Source organism: Spea bombifrons, chromosome 3 (genome assembly GCF_027358695.1).
Source record: "Spea bombifrons isolate aSpeBom1 chromosome 3, aSpeBom1.2.pri, whole genome shotgun sequence".
NCBI lineage: Eukaryota > Metazoa > Chordata > Amphibia > Anura > Pelobatidae > Spea > Spea bombifrons.
In genome coordinates, this window is record NC_071089.1 from 52,323,307 (window position 1) to 52,338,337 (window position 15,031).

The 15,031-nt window shown below is 40.3% G+C and overlaps 1 protein-coding gene across 1 annotated transcript in view; it reads left to right on the top strand.

The window, feature by feature from the left end:
• LYST (lysosomal trafficking regulator) overlaps positions 1-15,031 on the top strand; it is a 119,371-nt gene that overhangs the window by 88,076 nt on the left and 16,264 nt on the right. The window contains exons 38-45 of the mRNA XM_053461265.1: positions 2,466-2,521; positions 4,012-4,164; positions 4,651-4,895; positions 6,429-6,495; positions 7,688-7,844; positions 9,995-10,135; positions 10,850-11,067; positions 14,683-14,913. Coding sequence (XP_053317240.1) covers positions 2,466-2,521; positions 4,012-4,164; positions 4,651-4,895; positions 6,429-6,495; positions 7,688-7,844; positions 9,995-10,135; positions 10,850-11,067; positions 14,683-14,913 — 1,268 coding nt within the window. The remainder of the gene's footprint in view (positions 1-2,465; positions 2,522-4,011; positions 4,165-4,650; positions 4,896-6,428; positions 6,496-7,687; positions 7,845-9,994; positions 10,136-10,849; positions 11,068-14,682; positions 14,914-15,031) is intronic.

Here is a 15,031-nt window from a genome sequence, read left to right on the forward strand (position 1 = left end):
GCACAGGGTGAATAGGAAACCCCATCTGGTCTGCCCTAATCAGACTCCCATGAACTAGCAGGCTATGGGGGCTCTGCATGGCCGTAAAAGCCCCATACGCCTGACTGGGACCAAATCCATGGAGCTGTGCGGCGGCTAGGAACCGTGGAGATGCCCGCTGTCAATTAGAACTTCGTTGCTAAGGACACCTGTTGGTCCACCACGAGAATAGTTTAACCCCACAAGAGCGACGTGGTGGGACACGAAGAGAGCTTATTTGGGAACCCTGGTTTTATTACCAATCTTTAGGACCGGGGTTTACCCAGCCGCGGCTAGGCAATTCTGGCCCGGCTACCGCGTGGACTATTCCCAGGGACGTTTCCGCCGATGTCGCTCAGGGTCCCAAGGTCGTATCAAGTCACTTTTTCTCCATAACATCCTCGGACCCTGAGCTCTCCATTGGTACCGTAGGATTGACGTCGCTCCTCCGCGATCACCGCAGAATAGGGGCATTGCTGGCCATAGAACTGTATGGAGGCGCTGGGCTGTCTGGTAGTTGATGGGATTAAATCCCGAATCCTATCATGTTTGTGTGTGTAAATATCTGTTCTGTTCTTAATAAACTGAGTCGTGTTTTCGCCTCAACATGAGTGCTGTCTGATGCTTGGGGTGGGCTGCTATGATCCTTTATTGTCAGTAGTCACACTGTGTAGCTAAGCTTCGGCTAGCCACAGTGCCAACGCAGCTCCGGTGCAGCGACACCCCCCCTTCTTTCTACAACTCGGGTTCTGTCTGGCGCTGAAGGGGTTAATCGCTGGTGTCCCGGCAGGAGGAAGCAACGTTTGGTGGGAGTACCCAGTTGGGGTACAGGGCATCCCGTCATAGTGTACTTTTCACACATGGCATCCATTTTGGGTTTATATTTTGTTAAATAAATCATGACATGGTGTAATCTGAGGTTGTATTTTCCTAATTTTTAGACCTGCTTAGGAACAGATGATTGTTATTTTGTCATAATATATAAAACCATTGAATTTAAAGAGGGTGTACTTTCTTTTTCACTGTAGTCTGTAGTTTATCCACAGCCCTCTGATGAAATGGCATATCCCAGATTCCTTGCCCCTGTCATATGCTTTTTCCTTAGGCCTCTATCATATCCCTCACCCCCTGTAATGTAATCTTTTCTTTTACTCTTGCTTACATTTTTTTACACTAACATTTGCCTATACACTCATTCAAAACACACAATTGCCTCTCCTTTTATACACTAACATACTTACGCACACACACATTAAAACATTTACACAGACATTAACATAATTACTTACACACACTCTAGCATAATTACACACATTCCTACCTGGGGGGTAGTAGTGCTGGTATTGAGGGGCCAGCAATGCAGAGACCTCCAGTGGGACCAGTGATGGGAGATCCTATGGTCTCACTCACTGGACCCCTTAGTGGAGCTGAGCCTCATATTGTTCCGCCATCTCGAGGACACATTCAACTGCACAGTGTTCATGTATGTATCTAGAAACATGAAAGCTGTTGGCTTTTCTTACTAATGGATGCAACGCCATTGTTATATGAAATATGTCTGATATTGGTAGATAAATTAAAAGATTACTAGTAGACAATCCACCATTAATCATATATTTTGGTCTTTATTGCATATGTTCAACAATGCAATTTTAAATCCCTATGTGTCACATTTGAAAATTTCTTTCAAGCAAATCTTCAAGTTAGGTTAAGTATTTGTCCAAATCCATTTACTTATTTAGGCTGTGGGTTTAACAAAAACTATTTTTAAACACGTTATTTTCTTCTCAGTGTGGCTGATCATTATTGACTTTACCTACCAGTCAAATAATTTAGATAAATTAACATTTGACATTGAATAGCAGCTCATACATAACTGTTATGTGTTTGTGCTTTTAAGTGTCAACAGCCAGGCAGTGTAGAATAATCCCCCATTAAACATTTTTCATAAACCTTTAATGTGAAATGTTGAAACCCTGTTGTGAAAAGTGGCCTTCATATAAGCGACAGTCGTAAAGACAGCAAGTGAGTTCAATGACCAATATAACAAAATGCCTAATTCTATATAAAGAAAACCGCAAAAGGGCGGAATTCTGTCCATACAAAGTGATAATGCATGGATGTTAATCCATAAAAATGAACCTTAATGCATCATTAAATCCTGGTGCTTTTACATTTACAGGGTACAAATCCCACTACATGTTTTTCTAAATGAAAATGACCAATGCAGATTTTAATTGTCACAGTGTCAACTGCTTGAAAAGCAATAATGAATTTGAACAGTACCTCCTACCTGCAATATGTTTATGCACCTTTCAAGTGGGAAATCGTTGGTAGTTCAGCAAAAGAAAAAAAAAACAGGTGTTGTCTGTTTCCAAATCCCTTTCTATATTGCATAACATTATAACTGTACTGTAACCAGGTGCGTATTTTGTCTCTTTCTTTAGGTAAATCTGGGATGTATTTTGTTGAAGACAAAGCACCTGACACTGTGGAATCTAGTGTAGGTATACATTATTGGAGTTTATATGTAAAATATAAAGTTTTCATGTATTTTCTTTGCTAGAGACTCAACTCTTCATATACCTGTATTACAGTTCAGTCTGCCCTTTAAATGACAAACCATGCCATTTTTTACGAGACTTTCATATAATCATAGCAGACTAGAGTCATGGCACACAGATGCTGGCAGTCTTCAAGCCAGCCTTCCCAGAATACAGTGCCTATGTATACACCGATCAGCCATAACACTATGACCACTACCAGGTGAAGGGAATAACACTGATTTTCTTACTATCATGGCACCTGTCAGTGGGTGGAATGTATTAGGCAGCAAGTGAACATTTCATTCTCAAAGTTGATGTGTTAGAAGCAGAAAAAATGGGCAAGTGGAAGGATCTGAGCGACTTTGTCAAGGCCCACATTTTGATGGCTAGATGACTGGGTCAGAGCATCTCTAAAACTGCAGCGCTTGTGGGGTGTTCCCAGTCTGCAGTGACCAGTACCTATCAAAAGTATTCCAAGGAAGGAAAAGCAATGAACCAGTGACGGGGTCATGGGCGGCCAAGGCTCGTTGATGCAAGTGGGGGACAAAGGTAGGCCTGTGTGGTGAAGTCCAACAGACCAGCTACTGTAGCTCAAATAGCTGAAAAAGTTAATGCTGGTTCGGATAGAAAGGTGTCAGAACACACAGTATATCACACTTGCATGTGGGGCTGCATAGCAACAGACCAGTCAGGGTGCCCATGCTGTCCCCTGTATACTGCCTATAATGGGCATGTGACCATAAGAACTGGAACATGGAGCAATGAAAGAAGGTGCACTGGTCTGATGAATTGCATTTTCTTTTACATCATGTGGATGGCCGAGTGCTTTGCTTGCCTGGAGAACACATGGCAACAGGATGCATCTATGGAGGCCCCTGCTCGCAACTTACAGGACTGAAAGGATCTGCTAGCGTTTTGTGGTGCCAGATACCACAGCACACCTCCAGAGGTCTAGAATAGGAAACGCCACCAGTTTACCTATTCTCTTCTTGTCTGCTTCCACTCTTCAATATATGTATACTCTTTTGGCCCATTAACCCACGAAAGCCTTGACGGATCAGGGCTGTTGTGGGGGCAAAAGGAAATATACACAATATTAGGCAGAAGATCATAATGTTATGGCTGATCTGTGTATGTTGGCATGTGCAGATATATTAAACAAGTATAATTTCTCAGTGAAACACCACCCGTTTACCTATTCTCTTGTCTGCTTCCACTCTTTAATATACATATACTCTTTTGGCCCATTATCGCACAAAAGCCTACTGTAGTTTGTATGGTAACAAATTGTATATTATGGATCTGTCTCGTTGAAGATCTTTGCACACAAATGCAATAGCATTAAAAGTATCTGCAGAGCTGTATCATCTCACACATCTGAAGAAGAGTACAACACTGTAGTGCATTATAGTGCCTATAATATATTGATGTGATTGTTTTCCTTTAGTCTCTTAATGGGGAAACAGAAGCAGCCTCATTTTCATGGACTTACGAAGAAATCAAAGAGGTCCACAAACGCTGGTGGCAGCTGAGGGACAATGCTGTTGAGATATTCTTAACAAACGGAAGAACACTGCTACTAGCTTTTGACAACACAAAAGTAATTATTATTACGTTTGTTTAAATATGATTTGTAGCATCATATGACTGCCCAGAACCTTTTAATTTGCAAGCTAAGATGACCAGATATTTAACGGAAAATCCAAACATGTGGGTATTTTTGTCCTACTTGAAATTCTAAATCTGAACAAACTTAGTTTCACAATTGACACTTTTATGAACGTTTTCATTTTTATGTAAAATAACCTTATTTGCATTCTTAAGGGGTGACCACATGGTTATTTTCCATATAGACAAAATATATGTTTGACAGTGGTATTGTGAAAAAGCAAAAAAAACCCCAAAAACTGCAGTACACCGTAAATAAAGACCCAAAGCCATAAACACATGAGCTGCTATGGAGTTTATTAACTTTATTGTATATAGGGCTCAATAGTTTTTTTGCTATCACAAGTGTGACTTATGTACCTGCAATGACGATTTAAATGATTGTGTGATTTATACACAACTTTTATTTTCTTAACAGGTACGAGATGATGTTTACCATAACATTTTGAGTAATAACCTTCCTAATCTTCTGGAATATGGAAATATAACAGCTCTTACTCATCTGTGGTGCACTGGACAAATCACTAATTTTGAGTACCTGACACATTTAAATAAGCATGCAGGGCGTTCTTTCAATGATTTAATGCAGTATCCAGTTTTTCCATTTATACTGCGGGATTATACCAATGAAACACTTGATCTCAGTGATCCGGCTATTTACAGGTAAACTGCTAGTATTAACATTATATTTATTTATTATTAATTTTATAATATGTTTCTTAAAACTATCGTACGTTTATGTTTTATATACATTTTATAACTAATGTTCCATCCCAAAGTCATATTTTTATGTATTTGCCCATACAGTTAAAACAATATTCTTTATTTGCCCTGAGTTGTTGGAAAATGGTATTGTTCATATGTAAGTTTTTTTTTTTGTTTGTTTGTTTTTGTTTATGTTTTCCTCTCTAAAACAATCCCCAAATATGTAATTGATCATTGAAATTAAACATGTAGTTTGGGAACTCTCTTTCCCATTACAATGATAAACAGTTCTTGATTTGTTATTTAAGTGAGGTCCTAGTGTGTTATGTAAGTGGATGAACTTTGAGCTGGCAAGTCATTTCATTAAACAAGCTTAGAAAGTGATCTATGATCACTTTCTTCACCTAAACAGTGTTGCTGTAATGCTTCAATGTCGAGGCATTCAGCAACACCTAGATCGGCATCAGGGGCCATGTCTGGCCCCTCTCTGGGGTGTCAACGGAGCAGATGCTTGTTTTTAAAAGAGTTTAGGAGGCAATCAACGATAAATTGGAGTGGCCAGGCTCAAAGTAAGGGCATAGGCACAGACTTACCAAAATGGGGGGGGCACACTTCCCAAATGTGGCCTTTTAACCCCCCAAACCCCATGCATGGGGGGGGTATCACTGTATTTGGGAGATGTTGCTGAACACACATTGGGGGGGGGTTGATAGTGACGTATACCTGGAGCTATACATTTATACTTGAAGTACAATTTGTATGAAAATAATACAAAAAAAATTACTACCACAGACTTTGGCAAAGGTTGGTGGTAGAATCTCATGCATGGAAAGGGTTAAAATGCCAGCATTAGAAATACCTTGAGGTGTCTAGTTTCCAAAAATATGTGGTTTGATGGGGATAAATTGCATTGGCCAGCTTCAAAGATACCCGAAATAGCACATCGGGCAGAATGACCAGCTTTGGAAAAATATGGTTTTGCTTATGGCCCAATAACTTGCAAAAAAAAAACATAAAAACATTGGGTATTTCTAAACTCAGGACAAATAGTAGAATCTATTTAGCAGGTTTTCTAGTTTTTACAAAAAAATAAAAAACAGCCTGGTCTTTAAGGGGTTAATTGGCCCTAGGGCAGTCAATTAATTACAGAATGCACACAAGATATCACAGCTGTATTTTTTTTTTGCATTACAGACAGTCCATACTTTTCATATTCATCTAGCATTTTGCAGGCATTGGTACTTAAAAGAAAACTCTTATTATTATAGAAGCCTTATTGATTTTAATCTGCGTAAAATTTGCCAAGAAGCCATATTTAGATCTGCAACTTTTTTGCCCTGCCCTAGTCTTTACTTGTGCTTTCCTGAGCATAGATACCACAAGATACCTTCTCTCTTACTTTCACCACCGTGTATAGAATGCCTTCCTTTTCCCTTACTGCATCTCTGGTCTTAATCCCTTTTTCAATAATGATAAATCTTTCTAAAACAGAAATCTTGCAAAGCCTATTGCTGTCCAGTCAAAAGAAAAGGAAGACCGTTACATAGACAATTACAAGGTAATTTATGACTAATATATCATATTTTACATTACATTTTTACATTAACATTGGGAAATATGTGCAATGAATATAATCAGTCCTGAAGAGCTGCAAACAGGCCACCATATTGGATATCTCAGCTTCACCACAGGCATCTCGAAAACCCCCATTAGTTGGATTTCAGAGCATGATGTCCATTATAGGATATTTTCTTGTATTACTATAGTAATAAGAAGTGAGTTTACAGCCCTTAGTAATTTCACATGCAGGAAGTAATGGAAAGTGGTATGGAAAATCAACAAGTAACTTTTCTATTACAGCACACATTTTATCATTATTTGCAGTTAGTGCAATTGTTCCTGAGGTAGGAGGAGGAAGCAAGAGGCTGACAGGGTCACTCGGCTTTAACCTGCTCCCCGTGTGAAAAGGTGCAAGCCCTCCCCTGAATATTTCCTTTAAACCCATCACTCCCCCAATTCTGCCACATTGTGATATTGGTTTTGTAACCTTATAACTGAAACAAAATGGTTGGTCTCTGGTATTTCACAAATTACGGAAATCAAAAAATAGAACCAATAGAAGATAAATGCACCCCAGTTAGCATTGGTTTGCAATACATTCACACAGATTGTCAGAACTTCTTACACTGTTTTATACCCATCTTAATTAAAAATGTAATTTTTTGCTTTTAAAGCAATATAGCTCTTAAACCACAAAAAGGTAATTCATCATAGATAGGCCTTTAGGGAAGAACAGCCATAACTTTTTTTCTTAATGCATATATTTATAAAATCATTTAAGTCTTCAAACTATTGCTGTTTTCCTGCATAGAATGTTTTTTGTGGAGTTTTTCAGCTCTTTTTCATTTTGATCACATTGGCACCCTAAGCCAGTGTTACAGGAGTCTGTACTGACAGAAGGCACAGGGTGCCACTGGATTTATTTCTTCACCACAAGGAAACATGTGTAAATAAGCACTGGTTGTTAGGGAAGCACAGCACACATCTGAGGAGAAGGCTGGTGCAAACATAGTTTGCTTTACCAAGTCATTAAAAAATGTACATGACTGACACACTGCAGCCAACCTTGCAACAGTCAGAAGTTGATTCCATTGAAACTGTTTCCAAATACTTTTGTATGTAAAGTATTTTGTATGTAAAGATTTGTGTATTGTTTGCTGGTAAAAATAATTTTATGTTCCTGGTTTCAGTATTTAGAAGATGAGTATTGTAAAGGAGACCGAGAAGATGATCCAATGCCACCAGTGCAGCCATATCATTATGGATCCCATTATTCCAACAGTGGCACAGTTCTTCATTTCTTGGTCAGAATGCCACCATTTACCAAAATGTTCTTAGCATACCAAGGTCAGTTTTTTGGCTGTAGATTAATGGTCTAATAAATGGAATGTTCAATGTGGAAACTCATGTTCAAAAAATAGTTTTCAGGAAGTGACTTAAGGACTGATTTAGGGACCATGAGTATTTAGCATCTATAATGTGTTTAGCCCTAATGTAACTCCTTCTGTTGCACCTGCAAATTACAAGTGCATGTACTCGGCACAATGGTAATGCTTCTGTGGAAATCATAAATTTATCTTTCATTTCTGTAAGTCAAAATTGTTATGCTGTGCACTACTTGCTATGGCCTGTGTACCCATTCTATGATGACGTTGGATATACCGTATTTGCTCGATTATAAGGCAAGGTTTTTTTCACAGGAAATGCTCTGAAAAATAACCATCGTCTCATATTTGAGGTCATCTTCTAATCAGACCTCAAATAGAGGTCTAACTACAAGACTAAGATCCAGATTCCCCGCAGCGCTGCAGGGGACCTGGATCCTCCTCTCTGGCAGCCGATGGGCATCTGTGCGATGTGCGCAGACAACATCCGCTGCTGCCGGCACTTCCTCTCGGGCTTCTATGACGGGGTGCCAGCATCACATGACCTTCCGGTGCTCATTCATAGAAGTACCGGCAGCAGCAGCACAGGTTGTCTGTGCGCATTTCGCAGACCTCCACCGGCTGCCCCATTAGACGCCAAGGAATCTGAAGCACGGGGGACAAGTTGGGGGAGGGTAATAGTGGCATATGGGGGGGTATAAGGGCTTTCTGGAGGCAGAGTGACATATAGGGGGTTAAAAGGAATATCAGGGATCAGAGTGGCATATAGGGGGTTAAAGGAATATCAGGGAGGCAGAGTGGAACAGTAAAGGAAAAAAATATTTGACCCCTGCTGATTTGGTACGTTTGCCCCCTGACAAAGACATGATCAGTCCATAATTTTAATAGTAGGTTTATTTGAACAGTGAGAGTCAGAAAAACAACAACAAAATCCAGAATAACACATTTCATTTGCATTTTACTCAGTGAAATAAGTATTTTGACCCCCTTGCAAAACATGACTTATTACATGGTGGTAAAACCCTTGTTGGCAATCACAGAGGTCAGACGTTGTAGTTGGCCATCCGGTTTGCACACATCTCAGGAGGGATTTTGTCCCACTTGTCTTTGCAGATCCTCTCCAAGTCATTAAGGTTTAGAGGCTGACGTTTGGCAACTTGAACCTATTGCTACCTCCACGGATTTTCTATGGTATTAAGGTCTGGAGACTGGCTAGGCCACTCCAGGACCTTAATGTGCTTCTTCTTGAGCCACCTCCTTTTGGTTGCCTTGGCTGTGTGTTTTGAGTCATTGTCATGCTGGAATACCCATCCAAGACCCATTTTCAATGCCCTGGCTGAGGGAAGGAGGTTCTTGCCCAAGATTTGACGGTACATGTCCCTGTCCATCGTCACTTTGATGTGGTGATGTTTTCCTGTCCCCTTAGCAGAAAAACACCCCCAAAGCATAATGTTTCCACCTCCATGTTTGACGGTGGGGATGGTGTTCTTGGGGTCATAGGCAGCATTCCTCCTCCTCCAAACACGGTGAGTTGTGTTGATGCCAAATAGCTCGATTTTGGTCTCATCTGACCACAACACTTTCACCCAGTTCTCCTCTGAATCATTCAGGCCTGTACATTTGCTTTCTTGAGCAGGGGGACCTTGCGGGCACTGAAGGATTTCAGTCCTTCACAGTGTAGTGTGGTACCAAGTGTTTTCTTGGTGACTATGAGATCATTCACAAGATCCTCCCGTGTAGTTCTGGGATGACTCCTCACAGTTCTCATGATCTTTGAAACTCCACGAGGTGAGATCTTGCATGGAGCCCAGACTGAGGGAGATTGACAGTTATTTTGTGTTTCTTCCATTTGCGAATAACCAACTGTTGTCACCTTCTCACCATTCCAGCCTTGTAAACTTTTTTTTTACCATAGTAGTCTTATATTCAGGCTTTTTCTTTTTTCCTAAATTAATATTAAAATTTTGGGGGGTTAAAATTTTGGGGGGTTGTCTTACAATCAAGCAAATACAGTATATACATAATAACACACACACACCTATATATATATATATATATATATATATATATATACACACCTATTTAGATTTATAATTGCTTTTCACATTGCAGATCAAAGTTTTGATATCCCTGATAGAACGTTTCATTCCATGAATACAACATGGCGTTTGTCTTCTTATGAGTCAATGACTGATGTTAAAGAGCTGATTCCTGAATTTTTCTACTTACCAGAGTTTTTGGTAAACAGAGAAGGTGCGTAAACTATAACAGTACAGCTAAGATTTGATTATATATTGACTGCATTTAAACTTTGATTCCATATATGTTTTACTATTTTGTGGGGTGGGTCCCCTAAACTGCCATATTTATTTGTGTTTTCTAAGAATTCCCTCTCATTTATATTTGTCTGAAGAAGTGCATAACCATTCAAATTGTATATTCCGCTGTTCAGTTATCAGTGACCTTCCACTATGTTTTTGTGTGTCAGCAATAGCATGCAGCATTTCAAGATTATCAGTCCGTGGTGTTTTATCTATTTTAAAACCAACTGGTTTGAAATTAGAGACCTCCTTACCTGTACTAATTAAGTACATCTGTCCATCTGTTTTTCCATGGTTGGCCCCACTTTCAAGATAGGCTGTAACTCTGTTTCTATCTGTACACTCCTAATTTCAAATCCCTTCAAAATTTTAGCTATCCTGTACCTCATCAAAGTAGGTCTCACTTTATTGAGATGTAACCCATCCTTATTATAGAAATTAACTTCTTCTAAAATTAGACATGTCTGCCTTTCTATACCATCGATGTTTTGTTATTGTACCATTTATGTCTTTGTTATTGGTACCAAGAACACTGGCTTATCCCCAGCACCTCCCCCTCTAGTTTGCATCAATTTAGTGAAGGCACTTGTAGGCTTTATATTGTTGGGAAAAGCTATAACAAGAACAAGTTCATACCATATTTCAGGATTTGATTTTGGTCTTCGTCAAAATGGCGAGCGGGTGAATCATGTGAATCTACCTCCATGGGCACGAAACGATCCACGACTCTTCATCTTGATACATCGCCAGGCGCTTGAGTCAGATCATGTGTCACAAACAATTTGTCACTGGATTGATCTTGTGTTTGGCTATAAACAGAAGGGTCGTTCTGCTATCCAAGCTATCAATGTGTTTCATCCAGCTGTAAGTATACATTTTATCTAACTTAGATATATGTATTTAACTTTGAATGTGTTTAGTAGCCATTGGCTGGGTCTTCTGATGTATAGCAGCCTAGTAATAGAATGACCCAAAGCATGTTTCGTTTAAAGTAGTTTTGATGTGCTTCTGTGCAACATATATACACCTAAAGGGACTGCATAGAAAGAAAAAAAAAAGAGCAGATGGGATGCAACAATGGTGGATATGCTGCCTAAAGTGCTTCTTATTCAAGACACTCTATCAAAGCAGCCCATGGCACAGTTGCCCCTCTTGCCAACCCTCACCTGCAAAAGACTGTAATACTGATATGTATCTCACACCCTTTCCATAAAGCTATTGGTGTAACAGACAGAGCATGCAAATAGTGTGAGTGTGGAATCCTTCAAAATGTCTCGTCATTAGTGCCTACCATCACTTAATGGAGTCACATGTTAGCTGTGCATGTTTGGGCATCTGAGGTGTAACAAAGAAGTGCTACTGCACTTTCACATCAAGTGGAACGACTTCTAGCAGCCAGCAGAAGTTAAGTGAGAGTGTGCATGGGATATTCATATGGCCATCCTAACTATGAGACAACCAAGTACCAAAGTTTTGAGTTTCTTACAGCAGGAAAAATGTACCGACTAGATGGGTTCTTGCTGTCTAATTTTATGTTTCAATGTAAGGTTACAGTGTTTGCAAGATATTGAGGGGGGGTGACAAGGGAAGGAAGGAGAAACTGTACCAGTGCTGCTTTGATTTGAAGAATATGGGCAGTGTTCCCTCTAATTTTTAGTATTTGGTGTGAGCAGAAACCTTATGTTGTGCAAAAGACAACTGTTTTAAAAGTATATGCGCACTGAATGCTTGTGAAAATGTAAACCTGAAATTGTTTCAAGTTAATTTTGGCTGTATTGCTATGTTTTAATATTATACAAATATAAATGCACTCTATGAAGTTACGTATTTAAGATTTTTTTATCCTATATTTTTTTTTTTTTTTAATTAAATAAAATATCACAGAAGGTCCTCCCCAATGTCCATCAACTTGTGTATATATTTATGTGTAAGGGGTTAGAATACGTGTGTGTGTGTGTGTAAGCGTATGGTGTTAGAGTGTCTGTGTGTGTGTATGTATGTATGTACAGTATCTCACAAAAGTGAGTACACCCCTCACATTTTTGTAAATATTTTATTATATCTTTTCATGTGACAACACTGAAGAAAAGACACTCTGCTACAATGTAAAGTAGTTGGTGTACAGCCTGTATAACAGTGTAAATTAGTCACCTCAAAATAACTCCACACAGCCATTGTCTAAACCTTGGCAACAAAAGTGAGTACACCCCTAAGTGGAAATGTCCAAATTGGGCCCAAAGTGTCCATATTTTGTGTGGCCACCATTGTTTTTTTTCCAGCACTGCCTTTACCCTCATGGGCATGAAGTTCACCAGAGCTTCACAGGTTGCCACTGGAGTCTGCTTCCACTCATCCATGACGACATCACGGAGCTGGTGGATGTTAGAGCCCTTGCGCTCCCCCACCTTCTGTTTTAGGATGCCCCACAGATGCTCAATAGGTTTTAGGTCTGGAGACATGCCTGGCCAGTCCATCACCTGTACCCTCAGCTTCTTTAGCAAGGCAGTGGTTCTCTTGGATGTGTGTTTGGGGTCGTTATCATGTTGGAATACTGCCCTGCGGCCCAGTCTCCGAAGGGAGGGGATCATGCTCTGCTTTAGTATGTCACAGTACATGTTGGCATTCATGGTTCCCTCAATGAACTGTAGCTCCCCAGTGCCGGCAACACTCAGACCAAGCCATGACAGGCCCAGACCATGACACTCCCACCACCATGCTTGACTGTAGGCAAGACACGCTTGTCTTTGTACTCCACACCTGTTTGCCACCACACACGCTTGACACCATCCGAACCAAATAAGTTTATCTTGGTCTCATCGGACCACAGGACATGGTTCCAGTAATCCATGTCTGCTTGTCTTCAGCAAACTGTTTGAAGGCTTTCTCGAGGCTTCCTTCTGGGACGACATGCAGACCAATTTGATGCAGTGTACGGCGTATGGCCTGAGCACTGACAGGCTGACCCCCCACCCCTTCAACCTCTGCAGCAATGCTGGCAGCACTCATACGTCTATTTCCCAAAATCAACCTCTGGATATGACGCTGAGCACGTGCACTCAACTTCTTTGGTCGACTATGGCGAGGCCTGTTCTGAGGCCTGTGAAACCGCTGTATGGTCTTGCCCACCGTGCTGCAGCTCAATTTCAGAGTCTTGGCAATCTTCTTATAGCTTAGGCCATCTTTATGTAGAGCAACAATTCTTTTTCAGATCCTCAGAGAGTTCTTTGCCATGAGGTGCCATGTTGAACTTCCAGTGACCAGTATGAAAGAGTGTGAGAGCGATAACGCCAAATTTAACACACCTGCTCCCCATTCACACTTAAGACCTTGTAACACTAATTGGCTAATTGGGCCCAATTTGGACATTTCCGCTTAGGGCTGTACTCACTTTTGTTGCCATGTTTTAGACATCAGTGGCTGTGTGTTGAGTTATTTTGAGGGGGCAGCAAATTTACAATGTTATACAGGCTGTACACTCACTACTTTACATTGTAACAGAGTGTCATTTCTTCCATCAGTGTTCTCACATGAAAAGATATAATAAAATATTTACAAAAATGTGAGGGGTGTACTCACTTTTGTGAGATACTGTATGCATGCATTTATGTATGCATGTCTGATTATGGGTATGGTGTAAGAGTGTGTGCATGTATGTGTAAGTGTAGAGCTACCCCTGACCATCATCGTACCCATAATTAATTTGAAGCCCCCACCACAATTATTTCCATACCCGACCATCATCACCCCATATTGCATCGCAATCATCCCCCTGCATCTTCATTCCCCCTAACATAACTTCTCATCATCCCCATACTGACCCAGCATTATTTTCCCATAATCTCCATAGACACACAGTGAGAGGAAATAGCGGCAGTAGAATTGGCAACAGCTGCCAGACTTATATTTGGATGGCCGGCCTCAGGGGAAGTGGCCTATTGGTAAATTTGCCGGTGTCTCGTAGGTCAGTCCCATCCAGAGCACAAAGAAAATTTACATGCGCACAAAAGGTTCAGCTTTTTGCACACATACATTTCCTTTGTTAGCTGGTTGCAAAACGTATGTGCACATGCGCACACCTTAGAGGTAATATTGAACATGGGCCACTGTGTATTTTAAGTTGTAGTTAATGAAATGGTCAGTGGGCTCATCTGAAATAAAATGCCCATTTTTAGACAGCTGTTCCTTCATGACTGGAGGGCTTGACTGGATTGAGGCCTTTCTATGTAGCCTATTTTCATTAATGCCAGTTTATATTTTACAGGAATTTGCTAATGTTTTTAGCTCACCACTTAACTGAAAAAATGAGTGTTGCCAGCTTATATTTGCCTGTGTTTCTGTACCTTACATTGTAAATTCTTGTGAGCTGGGTAGTTACGTATCTTTGTCAATATGTACATTCAATCTTGAACAAAGCCTTGAACTAGGAAATAAAATGGCGTTTGCATGTCACTAATGTTATTTTTTTGCTCTTCTTAACAGACATACTTTGGAATGGATGTTTCTGCTGTTGAAGATCCTGTACAGAGGAGAGCCTTGGAGACTATGATAAAAACATATGGGCAAACGCCACGACAGCTGTTCCACTCTGCACACGTCAGCCGACCTGGATCCAGGCTTTTGATGGAAGGGGAGCTTCCTGCTGCAATGGGATTGCTAGTGCAACTTGCGTTCAGAGAAACCAGGGAAAGCGTAAAAGAAATTGTTTATCCTGTATGAGAAAATTGTTTCATATTAGTTATTTTTGTTCTGATTTATAGATGGGGGTTTGATATTTAAAACATTTGTTACGGCGTTCAACTTTGTCCAGTCATTAATTGAATATTTCAGT